The sequence below is a fragment of the Erpetoichthys calabaricus genome, chromosome 3 (assembly GCF_900747795.2).
Source record: "Erpetoichthys calabaricus chromosome 3, fErpCal1.3, whole genome shotgun sequence".
In the NCBI taxonomy this organism is placed as follows: domain Eukaryota; kingdom Metazoa; phylum Chordata; class Cladistia; order Polypteriformes; family Polypteridae; genus Erpetoichthys; species Erpetoichthys calabaricus.
The window spans coordinates 275472496-275498864 of NC_041396.2; the positions used below are offsets into that span (position 1 = coordinate 275472496).

Here is a 26369-nt window from a genome sequence, read left to right on the forward strand (position 1 = left end):
TGGTTTGATGGTTTAAGAACCCCTTCCCCCCTTTAGGGTAATTTTACGACAGGGTTGGGGGGGAAGTGCCTCAAACAAGTTTGGTAAGTGTTTCTCTGCTGGAGTCTCTCTCTCTCATCCCCCACAGGAAAGCCAGGCAGCCTAACTGCCAAGCCTTACCTTAACATATGGTTTGGTGGGCAGGTGTGAAGGTGTTCTATTCCTCCATTGGTCTGAAGTACGGCTGTTTGGAATTGTCTTGTATCAAAAGCCTTTAAGTACCACGATGCCCTATTGGCTCTAGGGGTTGGACAGAAAACCTACAGATTTACTTGCTTTACCTAACCCTCCCTCTCTCTCTCTTACCAAACTGATGAAAGACCATCTCACACACCATGAACCGAGAAGGACAACACAGTGAAGAGCACAGCTTGGCAGCCATATTGAGACAGGCATGCAGCCTGTTCTGAAGAAAGCTGACCACAAGTGATGCCTTAACTAGAGACATTTTAAGTAACTGACAAGTCTTTGTGCCACCTGAAACTACACATCACCATTTATCAGGTTATATGGCTGCCAATATTCACTTGTACGTTGCTTATTATTATTATTTATGAATATTATCAATAATACATTATTTAAAGTGTAACTTAACTCCTGCTTGTCTTTTACTACACCTAATTGCCTGAGGTTATACATCACTGTCGGGCAACCGGTGTGCCATTTTCTAGGGGTGCCGCGAAGACTTTTGTAAAATATTTAAAATTGCTAGTGTTTTTGAACTTTTGGTTGATTAAAAAGATAATGTTTAAAAAAAATATTTTATGTTGGAAAAACAGATAACGGTTAATCAGATTGTTGAATAAACTAATGTATTTATTTTGAATGCAAGGTAAAATTTTCGCTGTTCACCATTCATCATAATATCAACACCAGCGGTGTCAAAAACACATCTCATGAGACTTAAAAAGTCTCATTGTTAGAAGATCTCACTCACTGTACAGATAGAAGAAGGCAGAACAAATATAGAACGAGAAAATACGAACGCTACTGTTTTTATTGGCGATTGTCCATAGGTTGTGTCGTCACGACTTTATTTATGGGCAGTCCCTCAGGTGCGCCGCAAAAGAAAATTTTTGGACTTGCGCCGCAACTTGAAAAAGGTTGCCTTTCACTGTTATACATGTTGAAGGGAAAGTGGAGAGAAGTCATATGGTACAATACATTATAAACAGTGGTAAGTCTGGGAGATTTGGGGCATTCTGACAAAGGCTACATATTAATAATACAAAAGGGGAAATTAGAGTAAAATATTACTCTACCAAAAGAAAACAACCCCCAAAGATGTACCTTTAGGTTAACTGATGAAACTTTGAAAAGGAGGTTTATTGGTACTGCGTGATGTTTGGGACAAAGACACTTATTTCCTTCAATTACCCCTCTGCTGCACAGTTTGAAATTACAAATCAAATAATTCAAATGTGATTAAAGTGCATGTTGCAGACTTTAAGGATATTTGCATACATTTTGGGTAAATCATGTAGAAATGACAATAATTTTAAGACACACTCTCCTCCATTTCAGGGTACCATAATGTTTCTGACATTTGGCATAATAGGTGTTTGTGATTCCTCAGGTGGGTTACATTGCTTCATAAGTTACCTCGACTTTCTTCTACCATTTGGAGTCAGTAGTTGTCATTGTTCAACATGAGGACAAGAGCTGTGACAATGAAAATCAAAGAAGCCGTTATGAAGCTGAAAAACAATAAAACCATTAGAGACAACGGTAACACAAGTGTCTGAAATATCATTAGGAATAAAGCTCAGTAATCACAAAAGAACTGGTAGGCCAAGGAAGATCTCCACTGCTGATGAAAAAAGAATCCTCCTTATGGTAAAGAAAAAGCCCCAAACGCCAGTCCAATAGATCAGAAGCAGCCTTCAGGAGGCCGATGTGTTTGTGTCAGAGACGACTACCTGCAGAAGACTTCATGAACAGAAATGGACTTCATAAATCCGGCATGGGCACAAAGACCTGCAGATACTGCTGCATTCCAGAATCAAGACTTTCTATTTTTAATACAGAAATTAATAACAAGAACATTTATACAACTGGTCAACAACAAAACTGGGGCACCGCTTAAGAAGTTAAACTAAAACAACATAGTTTTAAAAACAAACAAAACAGCAAAAAGAATTACAAGTGAAAAGTCAATTCTCTGAAGATGTCGGCTTTAAATGGGACTTGAGAGTTTGTCTTCGAGTCAATTGGTAGATGCACTTTGAGAATACATCCAATGAGGCACAAACTTGGACACATCATATCTGATGCTGCCTGGAATTGGGGGGCATTGTGGGTCTTTTGAACATCAGACACCCTCATCCAGGTGACCCTGCTGAGGTTTATCACGCCTTGCTTGTGTCCACCTAGAGGCTCTCCCTGCTGCCTCTGTGTTGGATCTGATAGCTTTCTGTGTTCAGCCCCATCCCATCATACCCAGGACTCCATAGACCTTACTAAGGGACTGGCCTGCATAGCCCCTTCAGCCCACCTTGATGGGCATACACTTTGACCTCCACCCTTGTCTGCGGCAATCATCCACCTGTTCTGCGTATTTTGTGTCCATCCACTCTTCTACAGAACATTCAGTTTCAGTATGATGACCTGTCTTGTGGTGATGTCTGAGCTCAGTGGACTCTTTGTGAAAGGTGGTGGAATTTCAAATTGACCTGCAACACCAATTTCTGTGCAGAGAAAAGCAGGCTGCTCTCCCAGTACTGGCCCCTCTGTTGTAGCTGCTCTCCCTCTTTCACACAGGCAATCAGCTTCACTGGACGATTGACCCTCTGAATTCCCTTATCCCCTTGCTGATGGTCTCCGCAATGGACTTGAGGGACATCGTCCTTCACACATAGCCTTAGAGCAACTGCTTACTATGTGTTCCAGGGTCGATGTCTTGGAACACAGGGTACACGCTAGTGTTTCAGCAAAGTTCAGTACAAATAACTTGGACAGAATTGTAAGAACATCGTAGACTCCCTGGATTAAAAACCTAATCCTTTGTAGATTCCATTGCCAGATTTCCCATGTCATCCAAGCATAATTTTGTTGATCCTTTCCTCCTCCACCTCAGTCCACACCTCCTGCTGTACAAAGTTTCTTCTCCCTTTCAGGCTGACAGTGTCATATCGAGTTACCTCACTCCCAAAGCCAGCTCTATCATTTGCCACTCGGCCCACAACAACTTTGTGCTGTCTGTTGCACTGCATCTACTGCCTACCATTTCCTTCCAGTACTCTCTATAAATTACCACACGTTAGAATGGCTAACAAAATTGGAGGGTGTTTTGTTAAATCTGTTTGATACCCACTCAGCAACAGGAGTGTGGGCTCAAACTCTACAGTGTGTTACAATGAGGCCACTATTTCACAAGAAACAATTATTATATTTGTTCTTTCTACAGTTGGAGAACAGGAATGGTGAAAGGCTTAACTCAGGGTCTCACAGTAAGCATGTGATGGCAAATGAACATGCAGCTTTCTGGGAACAGTTTGGATGCTATTCCACTATGCCATAGTGTGTCAGTGAAAGGAGTGCACCATTAAGTTCAATTACATAAATTACATTTATATAGCACTTTTCTAATCGACTGCAAATGCTTCACATGGATGCAAGGTCAACCACTACCGATGTTCAGAATCCATCTGGATGATGGGATGGCAGCCATTTTTTTCACCACTAGGCTCACCACACATTAGCTATTAGATGGTGAAAGAGTGATAAAGAGAGTTAGCCAAAAAGGGGCTGGGGATGATTATGGGGTCAGAATGACCAGGCTGTGGTGGACAATTTACCTAGCACATCAGGATATACTCAACTCTTTTCAAAATATACCCAGAGATCTTTCATGACCGCAGAAAGTCAGGACCTCGGTTTTAAGTCCTATCCGAAAGATGGCATCGGTTTCAGCATAGTGTTCCCATCAGTGTACTGGGACATTTGGGTCCACACACAGACTACAAGGTTGCCTCACTAACACTTCTTCCAGCAACAACCTATTCTTTTCTTAAATAGTCTTCCATCCAATTAATGGATGGGCCCAAAGTCTTGTGGGAATTTCTGGTATCTTTACTTCAATGGACAAATACATAGAACGTTATTAGAATCTTTGGAAAACAGTGTGTTGGGGCTTCCTTGGCCTGCTCCAATAAGTGAAAGGGTCTTGAACAGAGAAACAAGAGGTCCTAATCACTTAAAATTATTGACAAAGTGAATTAAAGCTCACCATTTTGAATCAATGTTGAAAATGACCAACACTCTTTGAACTGAATCATTGGAAGAGTATGGGGTTAATGTGGTGTCCCAAAATGAAAACACTTCAATGGGGACAATCTAGGAATAGATCTGCTGGAAATCTTGGAGATGTACTTAATCTTTGGCTATTTGGCCATCTTTTGAAAACTTCCAGTTATCCCTGTGTGTCTGTTTTTAACTTTTTATGATTATTTGGGGCGGCACGGTGGCGCAGTGGGTAGCACTGCTGCCTCACAGTTGGGAGACCTGGGGACCTGGGATTGGCTCCAGCAGACCCCCGTGACCCTGTGTTCGGATTCAGCGGGTTGGAAAATGGATGGATGGATGGATGATTTGGCTTAGCTTGAGTCTCCTCACTGTCTAACCAGTGGGACATGGAGAAGAAATTATTTCTAAATGACATCATGAAAGCTTCTGGTGTTCTATGTAGCAGTTACTCCACTAATTATGCATTCCATTAATTGTCTGCCATCATGGGTAGGTGTCCTGTCCAGTTGTGATTTCTGCCTTGTGTCCAGTGCTTGCTGGGAAGGGCTCCAGCATCCTGGCTCCCCAGCCCTGGATAAGAAGGGTGAGAAAATGGATGGATTGGTTGACTCATCATCTAAAATATCTTTTCATGCATATTAAATGTTGACTATTCCACTTTTCTTTTTAGTAATTAAAAGAAAACGTACAAGAATGGCAAGTGGCTCAGTGGCTACAGCCTAATAAATCTCACTTTAAATCCTGCCATTTATGCCCTGTGGAGATTTTCCAGGTTCCTCTCATGTTCAGTTTCACTAGGTTGAGCATCATTAAATATTCCACACAACCCTGAAGTCAATTGGCTGAATTTAAGAAAGCTTTGTTATGGCAAATTTAAATGACTGGTTTGGTAGCGTTTTCACACTCAAGGGTTAGTTTGCTATGACAAAATAAATACGGTTCAAAGATAATCAGGATTCAGAAGTTAGCCTTCAGGGAGAGCAGGTGAGGGGATAAAGCTAAATGTCTAGGATCAGTAGTAGCCCAATAGGGAAAACTATATGCAGAGATAACCCACAGAGTGGAATGAACAATTCGAAGAAGACATCAGGAGTATTATATAATCGAAGAATTAAGGCAAAGGTTAAAGGTGAGGTTTTTAAGACATTCACAGAGTCATAAGACCAGCAATGATGAATGGAACTGAGACATGGACAGTAAAGGGAGAGCAGGAGAAGAGGTTCGATGTGGCAGAAATGAAAATGTTGAGATGGAAATGTGGAGTTACAAAAAGGGACAGAATAAGAAATGAGACAATCAGAGGTACAACAAATGTGGTAGAAATATCTAAGAGAATATAGTGAAAAGTCAAGCAAAATGACACCTTTTATTGGCAAACTAAAAAGATTACAACATGCAAGCTTTCGAGGCAACTCAGACCCCTTCTTCAGGCAAGAAATAATGAAGAAGAGGCCTGAGTAGCCTCGAAAGCTTGCATATTGTAATCTTTTTAGTTAGCCAATAAAAGGTGTCATTTTGCTTGACTTTTCACTAAATTCATAATGGCTAAAACGGTACAACACCCTAGATACTAAGAAAATATAAGAAAGTGGTTTAAAGTTGTATGGACATGTGATGAGGAGAGACAATGAATATGGGGGCAAAAGAGCAATGGGAATATAAGTACAGGGTAAAAGAAAGCAAGGGAGACCAAAGCAAAGGTGGATGGATAAAGTAAAAGAAGATGTGAAGGAAAGGGGTCTGACTGGGGAAGAGGTGCAGGACCAGGCTGAATGGAGACGATTGATCAGGCACATCAATCCAACACAGAAGTGAGAAAAGATGAAGAGGAAGAAGAATTTAGTTTGCTTTGTTCTGAATTAAGGAAAAATGTGGTACTTTGGTTCAGTTTCCATTTAGTTCAATTGTGTAAACTTTCAAGTGAGCTACACATTGTAGCTGTCTCCTGGAATTATTTCATTGGCCAGAAACACTTTTTTCAGAAAAAAATATATCATGGAGGGTCCATAAAAGTTGAGACTGTGCACACAATTACATTGTATTTGATATTATTTATATATTTAGCAAATAAATTGGTAACTACTTTCCTGTTTTTGTTATTTATTGACTAAAAACAGTTCTGGGAGCAAAATGCCTGTTGTCCAACAAAATTAGGCGCTACTACGCATTGTTGAAAAAAAATATACATTTCAGATAGGACTGTGCACAAAAAAGGCAAGCGCTGGTGAGGACACACACAAATGTGCTTTAGTTTTATAACAGTACCTGTAGATGTGTCAGGTGGTGATGTTGCAGATTTGCTATCCAGTAGCCAGCATATGATGAGAACCTCAACTTAAAATCTCAACTCACAAGTTTTAACCATTCAGGAACACCGGAGGATTTCCCAATGGGCCAGTGATGTTTCTGGGCTGCTGTGCACAACCTTTCAAATCCCCATAAATAAATGAACATGAGTTTAGTAAATACAAAGTAGTTTAATCCCGCTTCGCTGTATCCATTGTAGGGAAAATGAGGCGACCCCTCCCCAAATAGTACAACCCCGCACGCGTGAAATTAAACTACCCGTTTTCTTAAGCATTTCTTTAACAATCCCCCGTGCATTTTTTACAATGGAGACTTAGAGGTAAAAGAAATTAGAAGGGTGGTGCCAAGAAAGCAAGGATTACACGAAAAAAAACAGGATTGGAGGAGAATGCAGAGCAATGCACGAAAATATCCGCTTTATTTAGAGTAGGTGGGAAAAGCTTACATTAATTAACTTTACAACACTTCATTGGTTCGTGACTTCGGGAGAACTACATGACAGCAAAGTAGTTGTTAGCTAACAAAAGTAATTGGGCTTGGGCTTACTGCTTGTCACATTGCCTCAAATACTCCGATTTTCCAGCATTATTAATACGCTGTGTTGAACTGACAATGATGTGCGGTGCTTCGCAGATATGCAGGCCCGGTCTTAGGTATTATGGGGCCCTAGGCAAAAGGGGGGGTCCAGGGGCCCCCTGAGGGGGGCAGAGCCCCCCTGGAAGCTCTGTGAAATGTGTGAAAATTAGACCAAGGAGTCGATCCGGGGCCCCCCAGACACCGGGGCCCTAGGCGGTCGCCTACTTCGCCTATGCCTAAGGCCGGGCCTGATTGGGACAAATAATGTTGTAGTATATTTAAGTATATATGACAATTGCTCACTCGGACAATTTGTTTTGGGGGCCCCCAAGAAGGCGGGGGCCCTAAGCTATAGCTTGTGTAATTTATACGTAAATCCTGCACTGCAGATATGGAACGTTATTTGTACCAAAATTAAATGCAATCCAACGTGTTAACAACGCTGAAATGCAATACGTATGGAAGTTAGCTGTTTCGTTCTGGTGCGTTTTTATGGTGTCCTGATTAAAAACATATGAACCAAGTGATCGGTTGATTTTTCACTACAGTACGCTGATTTTCGTGTCAGTTTAAAATACTATGCAAAAGCGTACTGCATTTTAATTAATGTCCATAGATAGCACGCTATAACTAAAAGAAAGGCAGATGTATTGCGTTTCGCTTAGCACCTTTTTTCTGTCCTTCAGGTGCTGTAAGTATATATCAGGTGCTTGTATCAGGTGCAAGGTTTGTTCTGATTGACTGGTAATTGTGCGACTTATTTTGTGAGAATTATCCACCCATCCATCCATTTTCCAACCCGCTGAATCCAAACACAGGGTCACGGGGGTCTGCTGGAGCCAATCCCAGCCAACACAGGGCACAAGGCAGGAACCAATTGTGAGAATTATGTTATATTTTTATCCATGTGCGTTTTTTTTATTTTTATTTTTAATGTTCCATGTTAACCCTCGACTCATTATGCTGTGAATGAGATTGCCTAACAGCATCGCCACTACACGGCCATACAAGAAACAAAATGGTCTCGCGGGTTGAGACAGTAATAATTATCAGCTTATTGGGCATAAAACCAAATGTGACCACGAGGTTCCTTGACCAAACATTCCCCACAAAAAAGAAGTCTTCAAGATTTTAACCGCCAAGAAAATGAAATCCTAATCATGACCTGTGTGGTAGGTGTATTGCTCAACCATGATAGAATGAGATTAATGTGACTGTGTGTGAGGATACCGTCATGTGCCAGACCAACACCCCATCCTGGACGTTGAGACTACAGCCACCCTACTACTCAACTAAAGTAGGGCTCCATTAGCCAGCTGCAGATCTGACTCTCTTAGCTTGTGATGTTGCTTTCCAGCACTTTCGCTGTACATGCCACCTGTTATGTTGCCACGTTTATTTAAAATTCAATGTCATTCAATCAAAAATGGCATTAACTAACAATTATGAACTGCCTTAATCAAATGTTTCTGACAAATGTCCCTAGTCAATGATGAGCTTACAGTTCCGGTGCCAAGAGGAAGTAAAATTCACTTGTGAATGAGGTGAAAGAATGGACTAAAATAACATTAGCAGTTTATTATCATGTTGTTATCATTTACTTTATTTGTAACTTCTTAATCTTTCTCAGTGAATTGCTTCACTTCTGTCTTATGACACAAATGTTCTCACAGTTTTATAAAGTAATTTGTTTGGGTGATCATGGGTATAAAAAAGAACTAGACTGGAACAAGCCACCCACTTGGGATAATGTGTAAGGCACAGGACTTTAGGTTGTTGAGTCAATTCTTCACTTCTCTTCACTGTGTGGTACTACTTGAGTCACTTAACCCGTCTTTGCTTTGCTGTCTTTTAAATCCACATGCATAAATGTAATGTATCCTGTTCTTCTAAGTTGTGTTGGATAAAAAGGTTTCAGCCAAATATGAACTAAGAATAATAGAGCTGACATGTTTATAGACTGAACTATAGCATAAACTACAAGGGTTGGTCCATACCCTGTCTCTATCTACCTCACTGTGTGACCCTGAGCAAGTGGCTTTACTTTCCATGCTAACACTTGTACTCTATTGTGACCTTCTAAATCGCCTTGGATAAAAGGGGAGGCAAACATTAAAAAAATCCCTACCAAGGACTTGCTCTGTTTGTAGTTGCCTGATTTGTAGTTGCCTGAGAAGGCCACAGATGTGTCTCTCCAGGTTAAGAAAATATCACAGAATTCCAACATAGATGCGGCTGCCCTCAATTTCTTTGCATCTCTTGTTCTTCATTTCTGAACTCATGAATCTGAGGTCTCAGATGCTGTATGTCCCAAAGAGTTTGGCTGTGAAACAGATGGAGTCTCTCGAGGTCTTCCATAACTGCAATGACAAATTCAATAATGTCACTCCATAGAAACATCCACTCTAAGTTATTCATTTTACACAATTACTTAAATGCATTTTGGATTATTATAGGAGTTTCCACCATAATAAAAGGAAAAATGTCTGTGTATCTGTGTGTCTGTCCACTTGGTAGAGTTAGAATAAAAAATAGTCAAAACATGTACTGTAGAAGAAGGATAAAAAAATCAAAAATGATAATAAAAATGACAATGAAGGGTCTAACAACAAGAAAATTGATCTTATTGGACTATTCTGTTGTCAAACCATGAACTCGGTGCTTCACTGGTAGTAACTTCAGGGTGGCCTTGTCTCTTGGGGTTTCACAAACAGAATACAAGGAACATAGTAACATAAACACTTGGTACGTCTCATTTCTGTTTGGCTGTCATTTAATGAAGAAAAGAATTTATTCAGAAGATGAAATTCTTAAAAATGAATGGAAAAGAAGTGAATTAGCAGTGAAAACTGCTTGCTGATTAGGAAAAGGGTTAGAATAAAAACCTGCAGCCACTGCAGCCCTACAGGCCTGGAGTTTGGCAACCCTGTTCTAACGGCTACTTTTACCATGATAATGCGCTATGTCAAAAAGCAAATGTCATCTCAAACTAATTTCATTAACATGACTGAGTTCAGTGTTCTTTAATGGTCTTCCCAATCACTGGATCCGAGTCCAATAGAACACATTTGTGTTGTAGTAGAACTGGAGATCTACAGCATGAATGTGCAGCTGACAAATCTGCAGAATCTGCATGATGCACTCATATCATCATTGACCAGAATCTCAAAGGAATGTTTCCAAAATCTTGTGGAATCCATTCTCAAGAGAACTGAGAGCAAAGGAGGCCCTACCAAGTATTAGTACAGTGTTTGTAATAATTTGCTCAATAAGTGTATGTACAACGATAACTTCCAAAAGAATTCACTAATCTTTCTCAGAAAAGTGGTACTGTGTTAGTCTTGTGACAGGCTCCAGGCCTGTTGTTTTTGGTCCAGTACTTATTTCCATATCCTTCAAAAATGGTTTGACCTATGTACAACAGAGACTATTGTAAGAAACGTTTAATTTAACCAGGATTTTTGCAGTCTGTTCCATTTAGTCATAGGACCAGGCCTATTGATTTGCAAAAACTTTGCACAAGTAGCTTTTGAGATTTGTAATTTATTTAAATATACTGTACATGTATGGACATACAGAGGCACATACATGCACTCATAGAAATTTATAACTAAAGATGGCTGACAGTTTGTTTGCCGACCATAGCACATGCTGGAAGATGAACAGAAAGAACATATACAAATACACACACACATCTAGATTTGTAAAGTTTGAAATGCACAGAAGCATTAAGCCACCTCATACCAATCTGTCTGTTCAAATTAAATATTATTTAATTTGTTCAGTTCATTATGTTTCCTGTTCATTTTATTTTATTTATTTGAGTACATAACAAAATAAATTAATGTACTTGATTCTATATTACTGTACAGCACAATCAATTTTAATATATTGTAAAAATCGAGCAAATTCCTGAATTATCACTAAAGTGAAATTTACATGGAAACACTGCAAGGACCATTCCACTCCAATTTTTTGTCAGGCACTTGAAAACTGTAAAGAATGTTACCAGCACACTAATTACTCAGTTTTTCATGATAGTACAAAACATGATAACAGCCTTTCCATTCACCTCTAATATTCATCATGTTATACATTCATTTTGTAATATTCAAACTCACTTCGGCTATAGTAAGCAGCTTCTGGGGCACCGTGGATGACAATCCTCTCTAAAAAGCAAATCAGAGCTCCAGAGACGAGAAAGCGCTCACTAAGTGGCAAGGACTCAATGTATCTCATGTCCAGAGCAAAAGGATTAATAGGGGGTGGAGTGGTGCAGAGGGTGACCAGTTCCCACACCATATCCCAAATTCGTACACCTGTAAGTGACATAAATCATTTAGAACAGTATCAGTAGCTTGTGTAAGCCTAATAATGTATGTATCTATGCGCTCATTGGCCCATTTTTCAGTACCTTGTGTTTTCCATTCAGAAATTGACTTGAGCTTGACAGGTGTATCTTTGACCGTTGAATCAGTGCAGCCAATATTCACCAGTCGCTCATGATTAGACCTTATCCAGGCATAGGGCTGGCCATATTTGGCGTAGCCAGCCAGAAGGAAAAGAGTGCAGTTTACTTCCTGAGGAAAAGAGCAGACACACTCAGAGATGTACAATACAAATGTAGATTAGACCATGATGTAGACTAGATCCATGAGGAAGTAGCACATACTCCTGCGCCATAAAGCTATTAACATAAATATATTCAAAACGCCAAATAACATTTTTTGCATACAAAAAAGTCGGGTTATATTCTTCTTACTGGAATGGCTATTTCCCGCTCACTAGGAGATGCAGGAAGAAGGTACCCTTCACTAATCCTGAAAAGAAAAAACAAAAAAACAAATATTAACATCTTAGAAAAATGACATTCCATTTATAAATTAACACTGACATAGTTTTGAAGATAGTGGAACTTATCCACCTTACAAGACCTGATTGGCCTAAGAGTTTTGGTTAGACATTCATAAGTTGGACCTTATTGACTTTGGTAGCACTGGACCAGCTCTTCAGAAAACTAGAGGGTTTTCATACTCATCTGCATTTTTAAAATTAGGGGGCTCTGCCCCCTGCTCGCTTCGCTCGCCAATCCCTGGGCGGGCGCTATGCATCAGCCATTTCTCGTCTCTGCCACTCGCGTATGTGGGTTTCACTTTTACCAACCAACCAATATATTAATTCGCATAGATACGCCTCTTCATTGGGAAGAAACACTACTCTTCCCTGATGGCAACACGAATTAGACGATCTACAAGTCTCCTCCGACTTATAGTTTAAAGCCGAACAATATCTACATACTTCTGTCATATCATCATCTATGTCCATATATTCAATCTCTTTTCACTGTTCCGTTATTTCACCGAGAAATAATTTCCATTTGTTAGTGCTAATGCTATCTTTACTATCAGTTTTTTGAGACTTTTGAATTTTAGTACTTTCATAATCTCTAACCTGCTCTTCATGTGTATCGTGCCAACGTTTTTGAACCTCTTTACGACATTCTACTTTGTCTTCTACTCTTTGTCTTTTATTTCTGACCCCACTTGGAGCTGAGAGCTCAGGACCTGTGTCTGAAAAAAGCATTCACATGAATGAGAAGTGATTGGATCATGGGCATGGTTGTAAATGAAGGGCGGGAATTGTCAAAATCTCTTGTCAAAAATCTTGTCTCACGGGACCTGAAATTATCTCTTGTGGGACTTGAAATTATCTCCGAGAAAATCTCATCCCAGGATTTCCTGTTATAATAGAGATATATTTTTAAAGTTTGTTTAATTTAACATTTTTTAGGAAAACCAGTTTGTGTAGTTTACTATAGTATAACCAAATCTGCCTCAACCTTGCATATCACCAAGCTAGAACTGTAGCAGACCACCCTTCATGTTATGAATGATGATACCATATAATGGCTACATTCAACTTTTCAGGCTGAGCACTATGGGATGACATGGGCCACCTAACCACCGGACACTCACCAGTGAACATAACCAAGGTCTAACTCCAAGAATAGGTTTTGGTCTTCCTATTCCAGGAAAGTTTTAACAAGATTTATTCAGGATTGTCTTAGAAGTTTGTTTTTGAATGGCACTTTATCTGGACCTACTCTTTTGTCCAAATTGTAAATGGTAACCCTACCAAAACCACAAGGTTCAAAACAACACCATTCATTGAAGATTCCAGTGTTGAGATGCTGGGCTCACTGTCCGTGATAAAGTGAAATTTTTCATCAGTAAAGTAGAACCACAGAATAGAATATATGCCTCTCCAGATGAAGAGGAGCCATCTGTGGTGGTTTAGGCATGTAATCAGAATTCAATTTGTGCACCCCATCAGAGAGATATCCAGAATGACCCTGAAGGAATTAGACCCAGGACATGGTGAGGGTATTACATCTCTCATCTGCATGGGGATTTCCCCCGAAGAAGCTATGTACTGTTGATCAGGATATAGTGATCTGGTGCGATCAACTCTCTGTTTTCTTAATAACACTAACCAAGAAAAGCAGACAGGAACTGAGATGAGAAGGGATTTTAGGGAAACTGGTCCTTTTTATGTACAGCACACATGGTTCAAGTACTCTGATATTTTTCAGTTCTGCTTTCTCCTGCACTACACTCTGTGACCCATTTCTGTTTTTTAATTTACTGTTTGAGAACTTTGAGGCTGGCTTCCACATTCCGTAGTAAAAGAACTGCCTAAAGTCTATTGTTTCAAAAAATATAAAAATGTGTTTCTTAACAAGCCAGTGTCCCTATCTACATAAAGCAGTAGCGTCTACACCCACCGCCTTGAGACTTCCTAAACTTTGTTTCTTCCTGTCTAAAACTTCAGACACATTTGACATGCCTTACTGAGAGCAACAGGACATTTTCCTGCAGTTCAAATAATTTATTTTAATGATCAGAGAGCAGTAAAGTTCGCTGTGCTGATTTTGAACTATTTGATGTTCTGTTCTCCCAGTTTTGAAGACGGGACTGAATGGCCAGCACTGGGAGTGGCATACGTAAGCTGTATATTTCAAATGCCCGAGGCATTTTGTTTAAGAATATCTTCTGGGGTGATTTCTTCCTGTGTAATTGATCCTCCCACATTTCCTTACTTCTCTGCAATTACAATGAGGCCATGTAGCCCTCTCCATTAGTTCTGTAAAGACTGTTGTTTTTTTTCCAACAATAATTAAGCATTAATTTTGACAAACAGCCTTAACCTATTGCTTCTGAATGACAAATAAAACTGATTCATAGGTAAGCTCTTTAATGTATAAAATAACAAGACATTTTCAGATCTTCTCAATCCAATTCAGGGACATGGGGGTTGCCCAGACATATTCCAGCAACACCGGAACTAACCCTGGACAGGGTCCACTTACACACACACATCCACACACTTGATTGGGATAAAACATCAGAAGAAAACATAAACAAAGGAAAAAAACTCCACATTTCAAATAAGCAATACGTGGGATGTGAACACAGGTCTCTGAAGCTGTCATACATTACGAGGTCCATTCTTATTTGAAAACTGTAAGAATTAAATAAATGAACCATAACGTAGGGAACATTTAGTGAATATATATATGTTAGTAAATACATTTTTTTTAATTATTGGTCTTGTGTAGTTAAAGTATAAAAATATGATCAAACGCATGTATTTGTTTTGTCTTAACATTTTTACAGTTCATTTCATTTGCATTATGCAGGGCAGGTTGACAGATGACAGGAGTCCATTCAGTCTTATTTGGTAACCACAACCACCACCAACAGGGAATGATACTCCCCAATATATTGAATGAAACTGTGGAGAAAATTTCTGCTGGGGTTTTGATGTGGATAATAGACACTGAAGGATGAAAAGACACGGAGTACAGGTTCTCCAAGCAATCATGTGGCAATAGGAACATCCATGAATTTATACATGGTTCCATGAACTACACTGTAACAGACAGATAACCTGGAGGTGTCTTTGCCCTTTGTGAGAGATTTGGGAGTCAGAATTACAGAGACACCTGAGGTCTGCTAGGAACACCCTTACGAGGACAGACACATGGACTTTCTATTTTATTTCTAACACAGGAAGTGGCATATGGTTTTACCTGGAAGTTATTGTATGTCAAAGATTAATACCTACTTCTAGGTTTACATCTAGGAAACTTAGAATTGCAAGGATTAATTTTGGGAAGACCTGCACTTGCGGATGGAAGACAGGTCAGAGGAAGAGCAGAAGGTAGAATGTGTGAGCAAGAGGAGAAAATTTAAGGTAGTGTCTAGTAGACGTTCCACCCTTACCAATATATAGAGGTAAAAACCTATGAGGACACAAAGTGTTTTACCTATAATTTTTTCTCTATCAATTAATAATAATAATAAATATGCGTAGTATTTATATAGCACCTTTCCCTTGCTCAATTTGCACCCTTCTATTATTAAAGGGATAATTGTATTTTTGAAGCAGGCCGGGTCCACAGATTCTCTCAACAAAATATTAAAGGTGTCACTTAAGATTTCAGCTAATTGGGAACTACAAATTTTTAAAAAAAACCTTGAATCAGATGCTTTATGGACATTAACTTGTTTAAAAGTCCTTCTTACATCATGTACAGAAACAAAAAAAAACTATCATGTAATGCTGTAGGCAATTACAATTAAAGCAGATGTAGTGGAAATGTAGATGAGATTACATTATGCTTCACTTTGCAATTAATAAACATCTGGGCATAATTACTGAAAGGAGATGTGGACAAAGCTAATGCCCTAAACTAATTATTGTAATAGATTTTCCCTCCCACTGCCACCTTCTTCCAATGACCAGTCTCCACACACCATCCTTACTGCTCCAACAACTCCTATTACATCAACTGGGATAGCCAGTGATGAGTGCACCTCAGACCATCAGTATGGGCTGTCCATAACTGCAGACTAAGTGAGGAGACAACTGAGGAAGGTACACACAGGAAAAGCCGCAGGACCAGATGGAGTCAGTCCTTGAGTTTTTAAAGCTTGTGTTGACCAACTTTGTGGTTTCCTCTGTCACCTGTTCTGTCTGTCCAAATGGCTCCAGAAAATGCTTCATTGTTCCTGTTTCAAATGAAGCAGGCGCCTTTCACCTAATGACTACAGACAAGTGGCACTTATGTCATCATGAAGACCTTTCAGAGGATGGTCCTGGACTATATGAGTCCTCTTCTGGTAACCCACCTGGATCCACTATAGTTTGCATATCGGACAATTATTGGAGTGGAGGATGCAGGTTTATTATAACCTGGGTAAATCTGACAGCACTATAATGATAATGTTTTTTAATTTTTACAGTGCCTTCAATACCATCCAGCGATCTCTCTTAAGGGGAAAGCTCAGGGGTTAGGTCAGAGCCTATGTTGTCCTGGATAATGGACTATATGTCAGGCAGACTACAGTTTGCGAGACTCAAGGACAGTGTTTCTGATATGGATGTAGCAACACTGGAGCACCACAAGAAACAGTCCTGTCTCCTTTTCTCTTCACTATCTACACCTCAAGCTATAAATATAACACAAGGTCATATCAGTTGCACAAATTCTCAGGTAATATTGCTCTTATAGGCTATATTGATTAAGGGGATGAGACAGAGTACAGGAGTCAGGCATAGAATTTTGGTTCTTGGTGCAGAAAGAATTGTTTGCTAAACATCAGCAAAACCTGAATTTTGCAGTACCAAAGAGCTTCTATGTCAAGTCACATTTCAGGGAGTGGATGTAGAGGTAGTGCATTGCTACAAGTACTTGGGGGTTCATATCAATGACAGGTTGTATTGATCTCAGAACACAGAGAAACTATATAAGAAAGGGCAGAGTAGGCTCTTTTTCCCTTAGGTGACTGTGTTCTGTTAATGTGGAAAGTGACATCTTTCACATCTTCTACAACTCTGTGATGGCATGTGCAGTTTTCTACACTGTTGTGTGTTGGGCTGGTAACATCACTTCAGCCGTGTGTCTCTCTTTTCATTTTCTGAGGTCTTCAGCAAGACCTTGCCCTGTTCTGTGCCATTTAGACACCTCACTAAATAATATAAATAAATAAAACTGTGCAGCTCTGAAAGGAATATAAGCTCCCTATATTTCTCAGAAAAGTTGCCTTCCTCTATGATCTCATGGATGATTATGGAAAAAATGAATAAGACTTTGCAAATATAATCAGGTCAGTACCACTGCCTGTTATGTTTTTTTGGGAGGTGATTTTCAACCTTAGGCAGTCAAAGCATTATCCAGCTGGTTTCTGATTATGTACTTCTTCCTCCTCTTTATACCTGCTTGAGAGTAGTAAGGCTTGTTCCTCATCAGATAGTTCCCCCAAAAACAGTTGACCACCCTCAGTGCTGCTGCTGCTGCTGCTTGTCATAGATGATGCAGCTGTACAAGGGGCGCCAGAAGAATGCCAAGTCTGACAAAAAAGACACATGAGAGGATGTCAGGTGTGTGAAAAACTCTCCATTATTAAAATCGCAATTTGAAAGACATATCTACAGTATAATCACCAAAACTGTTGAGAATTCCTATAAATACCTGGGAGTGCAGCTGGATGATAAATTAGACTGGACTGTGTCATAATATGTGGACATAAATTAGACTGGACTGCCAATACTGATGCTCTATGTAAGAAAGGACAGAGCCGGTTATACTTCCTTAGAAGGCTGGCGTCCTTCAACATCTGCAATAAGATGCTGCAGATGTTCTATCAGACAGTTGTGGCGAGCGCCCTCTTCTATGCAGTGGTGTGCTGGGGAGGCAGCATTAAGAAGAAAGACGCCTCACGCCTGGACAAACTGGTGAGGAAGGCAGGCTCTATTGTTGGCATGGAGCTAGACAGTTTGACATCTGTGGCAGAGCGAAGGGCGCTCAGCAGGCTCCTATCAATTATTGAAAATCCACTGTATCCACTAAACAGTGTCATCTCTAAACAGAAGAGCAGCTTCAGCGACAGACTGCTGTCACTGTCCTGCTCCACTGACAGACTGAGGAGATCGTTCCTCCCCCAAACTATGCGACTTTTCAATTCCACCCGGGGGAGTAAACGTTAACATTATATAAAGTTATTGTCTGTTTTTACCTGCATTATTATCAATCTTTAATTTAATATTGTTTTTTGTATCAGTAAGGTGCTGCTGGAGTATGTGAATTTCCCCTAGGGATTAATAAAGTATCTATCTATCTATCTATCTATCTATCTATCTATCTAGAACTAAAAGGATAAGCTACATGAACGTTTTGGGTACAATGCAAGAAAAAGCCCTGGATATAGCACTCACACTCACACACTGCCTGTCTATAATTGCCAGTTAAGATAATTTTCACTTTTTTGGAGACGTAAGATGAAATCCAGAAGGAAACCTACAAAAACTTGTGAACAACATTCAAATTTCATAAACATTCCATTGACTTACAATGTTATAAATGGCTTATTAAGTTAAGCCATTTAAATAATACAAAAGCAAAATGTTGTTTTCCTTTTTTCACTTAAGATTCATGTATGACAAGAAATGCCTAAAGAAAGTTCTTTCTATTTAACTCCATATGCTTACCACATCTTCATTAACTATAGTTAGCAACAGTTCCTCCCTTCCTCGCAACCAAGGCTGAAAGTAACGAAAGCCCTAGAAAAATTAAACAATTGTCAAGACAAAACATAACCTAACATAACAAAATTAAACCCAATTTATCATCATGGGGGTATCAAGGCAGTTTCTGGCAGTTTAACATGCATCATATGGGACCAGTTTGGAGCAGCCAATTAATGCTATCAAAGTAACTGAGAAAAAAACACACATACACAAAAAGAGAACAGACCAGATTGCAGCATTGTGAAGGACCACTCCCACCCTTCTCACAGTCTCTTCATCCTACTTCCATCTGGAAAAGTTTTGCCAGGTACTACAACAGCATCTACCACTTGGCTGTCCGGACTCTGAACTCAGTGCTGCACCCCTGCTCTCAGTTCTGCCCCTTTTAATGAATCTGTATGAAGTACATTTCTTACATTTATCACTATTGTTTTTTATTAATAGTTTTTTTTGTTAATTCTGTATTAATTATGCATTTTTTACTATCTATTTCAAATTTTTACTATCTATTCACTTACCCATTATGTTTATAGTATAATGTAGTTCTTTACCTGTCTTGCACTTGTCCTGAGTTTATGTATATTCTGTACCATGATCCTGGGGAATGTTATTTCGTACTACTTCATGCTGCTATACGGTGTTATGAATGGTATGACAATAAAACTACAACATACTTGACAACATACATAGGACTGAAACCTAGGATGTACCACCATGCCACATGGCAGCCAAGTGTTCACTAGCAATTTAAATTTCCAGGCTGAGTGAACTCAATCTGGACTGTAAATACAGGGTGAGTCAAAATTATGTTAACATTTGAATGGCGGAAACAATGAATTCACAAAACATATTTCATATATGCAAGATGATTTACAGGAATGTCTCAACCTATTTGCCATCATGTTCAACACACAACTGTGCACAACTGACCTGCAATGATCCCAAAAGCACAATATCAGCAAGGAACTGTTGCAGCTTCTTTTTTTGCTCCTTGGCTAACTCCTGCAATACAAAAATAAGAACACTAGAACATCTAAAATAAAGAAAATATGAAAACAATTTGTTGTGTTTTAAGATTAAGGTGACATTAGCCATTACAGTTTTAAATACAAAAAAATTGTAAAAAAATAAATGTAAATAGATATACAAAATGGACAGAGTATTAGGTCTACCAATCTAGTACTGTGTAGGACCCAAATTAATTATGGGTGCAATTAGGAGCTTGTTACATATTTTATTAAGCAATTTTAGTCCATGCCAACCTGATAACATCACATAGTTCCAACAGTTTCAGCCACACATTCTAACTGTAAACCCATTCCATCTAATCACAGGTTCTCTAATTGATTTAGACCTGAAGACTGTGTAGGTCAGGGGTCTGCAACCTTCACTATCAAAAGAGCCATTTTGCCCCCTCTTCCTCCAAAGAAAAATAGTCTGGAGCCGCAAAACATAACACAGCTTATAAACTTTTAAAAGTTTTAATCTTTTTTTAGATTTTACATGTTACAACCACGGAATACAACAAACAGAAGTGCAGTGTGCATGTGTAGGCCTACTTTGAAATAAATTTAACTGAACTCTGCAGGCCTGTTTGAGTCCTTCCTATACCTGTGTAAAATTAAAATAAAAACTAGCCCACTTTAATATAAATAAAACATTTAGCTGTAGCTTAGCAGCTTTAAAAAAGTAAACATAAAATTCCATTTCAGTGTGCTCTCATCCTCTTCAGGTTTCCCTCTCAGCCAGCAATCAACTGAAGCACCTGAACATACAAAAAAACCTACATCAGCTCCGGGTCTGAAATTAATGTTTTTTTTTTTTTTTTAAATATTAGCCTATTAAATGCTATTGTTCTCACCTGTTTAATGTGACTTCTGTTTCTGAAGTTCGCTGCAGATCATCTCTAGCACTTTGAGCTACTTTTTGTATGAAAATGTGCTATATAAATAAATGTTGTTGTTGTTCTATGTCGGGGCTATACGATGTGACTTTGACCTTCACACAGGACTGCAGGCTCATGTGTGAGGTGGGAGAGATATTTGGACTTTATGAAGTTCATGCTTGAGAAAACTTGCTCACATAAGTATGTTGAGCCAAAGATGGACAGGACTCCAAATGCATATTTTTTTCATGTTCATATATGTTTCGGGAATGGCACTCCATGTATTGAAAACAAGTTTGTCGGGTTTGGGGAGGTTTTCAATATCACTCCATTTGTGCTCTTTAGCGAGAGTAGCCTTCTGACGGGCGACTTCTTCAAGATCCGCTGTCAGGCATTTGAACTTGGACATCCATAAATCTTTATCCGCTATGCGGCCAGTTCAATTTCTAGATCGGGCTTACTTACTCCTGTGAATGCGGATGTGTTCAGCAGGGATGGGTCGATGTCCAGGGAAGGAGAGAGTGTTTTTTTTTCTTTCTGAACTCACTGAATCTTTCTCTAAATGCAGCTTGCATTGCAATAATTGTACGGTGGAAATAATCACAATTTATGTGAATGTTCACTGCTTTGAACTCTCTCAGGGAGGGGAAGTGAGAGAGTGTACCTTTCTGTACATCTCTGGCAAACACTGTCATCATGCGCTCAAACACCAAAACATCCTACGCCAAAACATTTAAAGTCAGAGAATAGATGCTCTGATATTTTTATGAACGATTCTTTCATGTATTCTCCGTCTGTGAACGGCTTACCCCTCCTTACGATCTCTTGAGCTGCCACAAAACTAGCAGCTGTAGTTGATTGTGGAGAAGTGATCCACTTTTTTTGTTTGCTCTGTTCAGCTTTCCGTTGCAGTTCCGAAATTGCTCTCTTTCGCTCATCTTCACTTGGGTATTTTTCAGTGAATGCTGAGTGCTTGTTTCGAAAATGTCTTTCAACGTTACATTTTTTGTTGTTCGATAATTTATCGCCACATATTAAGCACACCGGTAAGCCAGCGTCGTTGGCGGTGAAGGCAAATGCTTCTGTCCACGCAGAATTAAACTCTCTGTTCTCTTCTGGGATTTTTCATTTTTGGGATTTATTCATGGTTAGTGCAGGGGTCGCACACTCCAGAAGCCACCTGCAGGTAAAGGCGAGGGCTATAGACGTAGATGTGACGCATATTTTAGTTGACACATTATAAATAAAAATAAAAATTAGATGTTAAAGTGTATAACAGTAGTAGTAGTAAATAATCATTATATATATTATATACAAATTAAATTAAGAAATTGCCGTTATTCATTTTCATGGTTTTTTTTTTTTTTTTTGTCAAGGCCAAAAGGAGCCATTACAAGGAGGCTGAAGAGCCGCATGCGGCTCCAGAGCCGCGGGTTGCCGACCCCGTAGGTCATTGGAGTAAACAGAAGTAACTGTTATGTTCATGGAACCAGACTGAGATGGCACACGCTTTGTGACAGGCTGCAGTTTCCCTGCTGTTAGTCATTTGAACAACAGTGGACTTTAGCCATGAAATAATATCAACTGATTGTTTTTTGAATGTCATAGTATACCTAAGCATGTTTGCTGACAATATGCTTTAAGGGTTTTAGGAGGATTGATGTGTGCCAAGACAACATTCCACATATTATGACACTATAACCACCGGGATATACTATTGACACAACAAATTATAGCTTCGATTAATTTACAACAAATTCTGGCCCTATCATATGCATGTTACAGCAAAATATAAGATTTGTCAAAGCAGACAAAATTTCTTCAGATCTTCAGTTGTCCATTTTTAGAGATCACATGCCCCAAATAGCCCGATCTTCATTTTCTTGGCTGATAGGAGTGAAAACCAACATGGTCTTTTTCTGCTGTTGCTCATGCACTTTATGGTCCAACATCCCATGCATTCAGAGATGCCATTCTGCATGACACTGTTGTAAAGGGTTGTTATCTGAGCATTTGAGACCTGTTTGTTTGTTTGAATAATTCTAGTTATTTCCTGACCTTTCCCAACAATAGTGCATTTTCACTCACAGAATTGCTACTCTCTGGATCTTTTTTGTTTATAACACCATTCTTTTCAGGTTGTTCACGTCAGTCCTCTTGTTGCTAGCAAAATCACATATTCTGGGCAAATGAAGTTCCTCAAGGCTTTGGATGTTGTAGGACTGTCTTGGTTGACACGCCTCTGCAACATCGCTGGACATCAGGGACAGTGCTTCTGGATTGGCAGACCGGGGTGGTGGTCCCCCTCTTTAAGAAAGGGGACCGGAGTGTGTGTTCCAACTACAGAGGGATCACACTCCTCAGCCTCCCTGGAAAAGTCTATTCGGGGGTCCTGGAGAGGAGGGTTCGTCAGAGAGTCGAGCCTTGGATTCAGGAGGAACAGTGTGGTTTTCGTCCTGGTCGCGGAACAGTGGACCAGCTCTACACCCTTAGCAGGGTCCTGGAGTGTGCATGGGAGTTTGCCCAACTAGTCTACATGTGTTTTGTGGACTTGGAAAAGGCATTCGACCGTGTCCCTCGGGGAATCCTGTGGGGGATACTCCAAGAGTATGGGGTACCGGACCCCCTGATAAGGGCTGTTCGGTCCCTGTATGATCGGTGCCAGAGCTTGGTCCGCATTGCCGGCAGTAAGTCGAACCTGTTTCCAGTGAGAGTTGGACTCCGCCAGGGCTGCCCTTTGTCAAAGATTCTGTTCATAACTTTTATGGACAGAATTTCTAGGCGCAGCCAGGACGTTGAGGGGGTCCGGTTTGATGGACTCAGGATTGGGTCACTGCTTTTTGCAGATGATGTTGTCCTGTTTGCTTCATCAGGCCATGATCTTCAGCTCTCTCTGGATCAGTTCGCAGCCGAGTGTGAAGCGGCTGGGATGGGAATCAGCACCTCCAAATTCGAGACCATGGTCCTCAGCCGGAAAAGGGTGGAGTGCCCTCTCAGGGTTGGTAGCGAGATCCTGCCCCAAGTGGAGGAGTTCAAGTATCTCGGGGTCTTGTTCACGAGTGAGGGAAGAATGGAGCATGAGATCGACAGGCGGATCGGTGCAGCATCCGCAGTAATGCGGGCGCTGCATCGGTCTGTCGTGGTGAAAAAGGAGCTGAGCCACAAGGCGAAGCTCTCAATTTACCAGTCGATCTACGTTCCTACCCTCACCTATGGTCATGAGCTATGGGTAGTGACTGAAAGAATGAGATCGCGAATACAAGCGGCTGAAATGAGTTTCCTCCGCAGGGTGTCTGGGCTTTCCCTTAAAGATGGGGTGAGAAGCTCAGTCATCCGGGAGGGGCTCAGAGTAGAGCCGCTGCTCCTCCGCATCGAGAGGAGTCAGATGAGGTGGCTCAGGCATCTGATCAGGATGCCTCCTGGACGCCTCCCTGGTGAAGTGTTTCGGGCACATCTAACCGGGAGGAGGCCCCGGGGAAGATCCAGGACACGCTGGAGGGACTATGTCTCTCGGCTAGCCTGGGAACGCCTTGGGATTCTCCCGGAAGAGCTAGAAGAAGTGGCCGGGGAGAGGGAAGTCTGGGCATCTCTGCTCAAGCTGCTGCCCCCGCGACCCGACCTCAGATAAGTGGAAGAGGATGGATGGATGGATGAAGTTCTCCTCATTGGTACAAAATCAACATTATCCAAAACTGTTCATTTTCCCTTTGTTATTGATAATTCCTCTGTCTCCCCTTCCCCACAGTACTTTATCCTTTCAGTCCCACATCAATAACATCTCCCGGTCTGCGTATTTCCACTTGCGTAACATTAATCGTATTCGCCCCTCCCTCACTCCCCACACCACTGCTATCCTTGTTCATAGCCTTGTCACTTCTCGTCTTGATTATTGCAATTCCCTTTTCTTTGGTCTTTCTCGCAAATCTCTTTATAAGCTTCAACTGGTCCAGAATTCAGCTGCCCACATCATTACTAGAACCCCCTATCACCATATTCACCAATTCACCATATCACTCCTGTCTTGCAGCAGCTTCACTGGCTTCCAGTTAATTTCCGTATTCAATTCAAAATTCTTCTGTTAACTTTTAAGGCTATCCAAAACCTTGCCCCTCCATATCTGTCCGACCTCCTCCATGTTGCCATTCCCTCCCGCGCCCTCAGATCTTCTTCATCCATCCACTTGACTGTCCCCTTCATCCGTCTTACCACTATGGGGAGCACAGCATTCAGGTGCTCTGCTCCCCAGCTCTGGAACTCACTACCATCTGAGCTTAGAAATATTGAATCGTTTTCACTTTTCAAATCTAATCTTAAAACTCATTTGTCTAAGACTGCTTTTTCTCTTTGATTACAAGTGCTTTGTCTGATTTTAATTTTTGTATTTTAGTTTTGTTTATAATGTGTGTTTTATCTATTGTTCAGTGCCCTTGAGTGTTTAGAAAGGTGCCTACAAATAAATAAAATGTATTATTATTATTATTACTCAGTTACCAATTTCAGCAAAACAAATGTGTTGATATGTACAGTCTTCCTTGGCTTGAGCATTTGCTATATAGCAGCGTTTGGATTAATTGTACCACTCACCCAACTCCTTTTACGGACTGTCTTCCATTTTTCCAGTCCAGCACGGGTTACCATTTGTAATTGAAAGACATGCTCTAACCTTTGTTATGTACAGAACCTATAGGCTATGGCCAGCCAAAGATATACCTAGGTCGGGAGCAGTGAGCTGATACAGGAAGCAATGAGTTGGGGTATGAAAAGGTTTAATTTAAATGTAGGAGTGGACATTTTGCCATTGGTTTCTTGGGTGCACATAAACCCATCTTTTGGTTGACAATTGGTGCAATGTTCTGTCCATGAAGGCTGTCACTAGTTCAATTATGGCTCTTTCTTCAAACTTGGATATCCAGGTGGTGCCTATAAAAGTTGTCTCTAGTGTTATATGATAAGAGGACCGATTGCAGACCAGGTAAGGTGCAGAGGCCTGCATTCCAAAGAGTGCTCCCATCATAGAAACTGAGACTTTCTAGCTGACATTTAGAGTGTCTGGCCCTGGCTTGCTAAACTAATGACTATGTTCCAGGCAGATCAGAATGGATAATGTCAGTCTGCACTACAGTTATGATGCAATAAGCTTTGGACACCTGGATTTGGGGATTTTCAGCTATTCTTTTCTGCACATCCTCTCAAGTTCTATCAGGTGTATAGAGGCCATCAGTGGACATCTATTTTCAGGCTTTAATTGGGTTCAAGTCAAAGCTCTAACTCTAAGCTCAAACTTACTAAAAACAGATTTTTTTTTTTTTATATAGAAAGGAGGAAGATTTTTTTTGATTTTTAAATATACACTTTATTACACAGCAACAATTATTACAAAAAACAATCTTTACAGTCATGAACTCTCAGATATTTTTTTAAAAAGCACACTTTTCAAAAGTTACTATTGGAATTACAAACAAAAAAAAAAAGTTCCAAAGAAAGAAAGAAAGAAAGAAAAAGAAAGATCAACACTGCTTACACTGGTTTTGGTAACATATTTCTCAGGAAAGGGTCCAGATTAATATAAACAGGGGAAATTGCAACATGTCTAAACACAATCATAGATGAAACAAACAATAGTAAAAACACTAAAATAAACACTGTAATCCAACAAGACAAAATTATTATCCCAAAGTGGCTGAGGAAAAAAAAAAAAAAAAAAAAAAAAGTTTTTACCAGATGC

The 26369-nt window shown here is 40.1% G+C and overlaps 1 protein-coding gene and 1 long non-coding RNA gene across 2 annotated transcripts in view; both read right to left on the bottom strand.

Moving 5' to 3' along the window:
* Nucleotides 1-1344: 1344 nt before the first annotated feature.
* On the bottom strand, nucleotides 1345-4095 carry LOC127527050 (uncharacterized). Its single transcript, XR_007934415.1, has 2 exons — nucleotides 2159-4095; nucleotides 1345-2109 (listed from the first exon to the last, which is right to left on the bottom strand). It is a non-coding gene; the product is annotated as an uncharacterized LOC127527050 (long non-coding RNA).
* A 1767-nt stretch (nucleotides 4096-5862) lies between these two features.
* Nucleotides 5863-26369, bottom strand: part of si:dkey-19b23.7 (uncharacterized) — a 29791-nt gene continuing 9284 nt past the window's right edge. The window contains exons 2-8 of the mRNA XM_028799048.2: nucleotides 19690-19761; nucleotides 18721-18792; nucleotides 17449-17582; nucleotides 11930-11987; nucleotides 11582-11747; nucleotides 11289-11486; nucleotides 5863-9527 (exon numbers count right to left, since the gene is read on the bottom strand). Coding sequence (XP_028654881.1) covers nucleotides 9409-9527; nucleotides 11289-11486; nucleotides 11582-11747; nucleotides 11930-11987; nucleotides 17449-17582; nucleotides 18721-18792; nucleotides 19690-19761 — 819 coding nt within the window. The 3' untranslated portion in view covers nucleotides 5863-9408. The remainder of the gene's footprint in view (nucleotides 9528-11288; nucleotides 11487-11581; nucleotides 11748-11929; nucleotides 11988-17448; nucleotides 17583-18720; nucleotides 18793-19689; nucleotides 19762-26369) is intronic.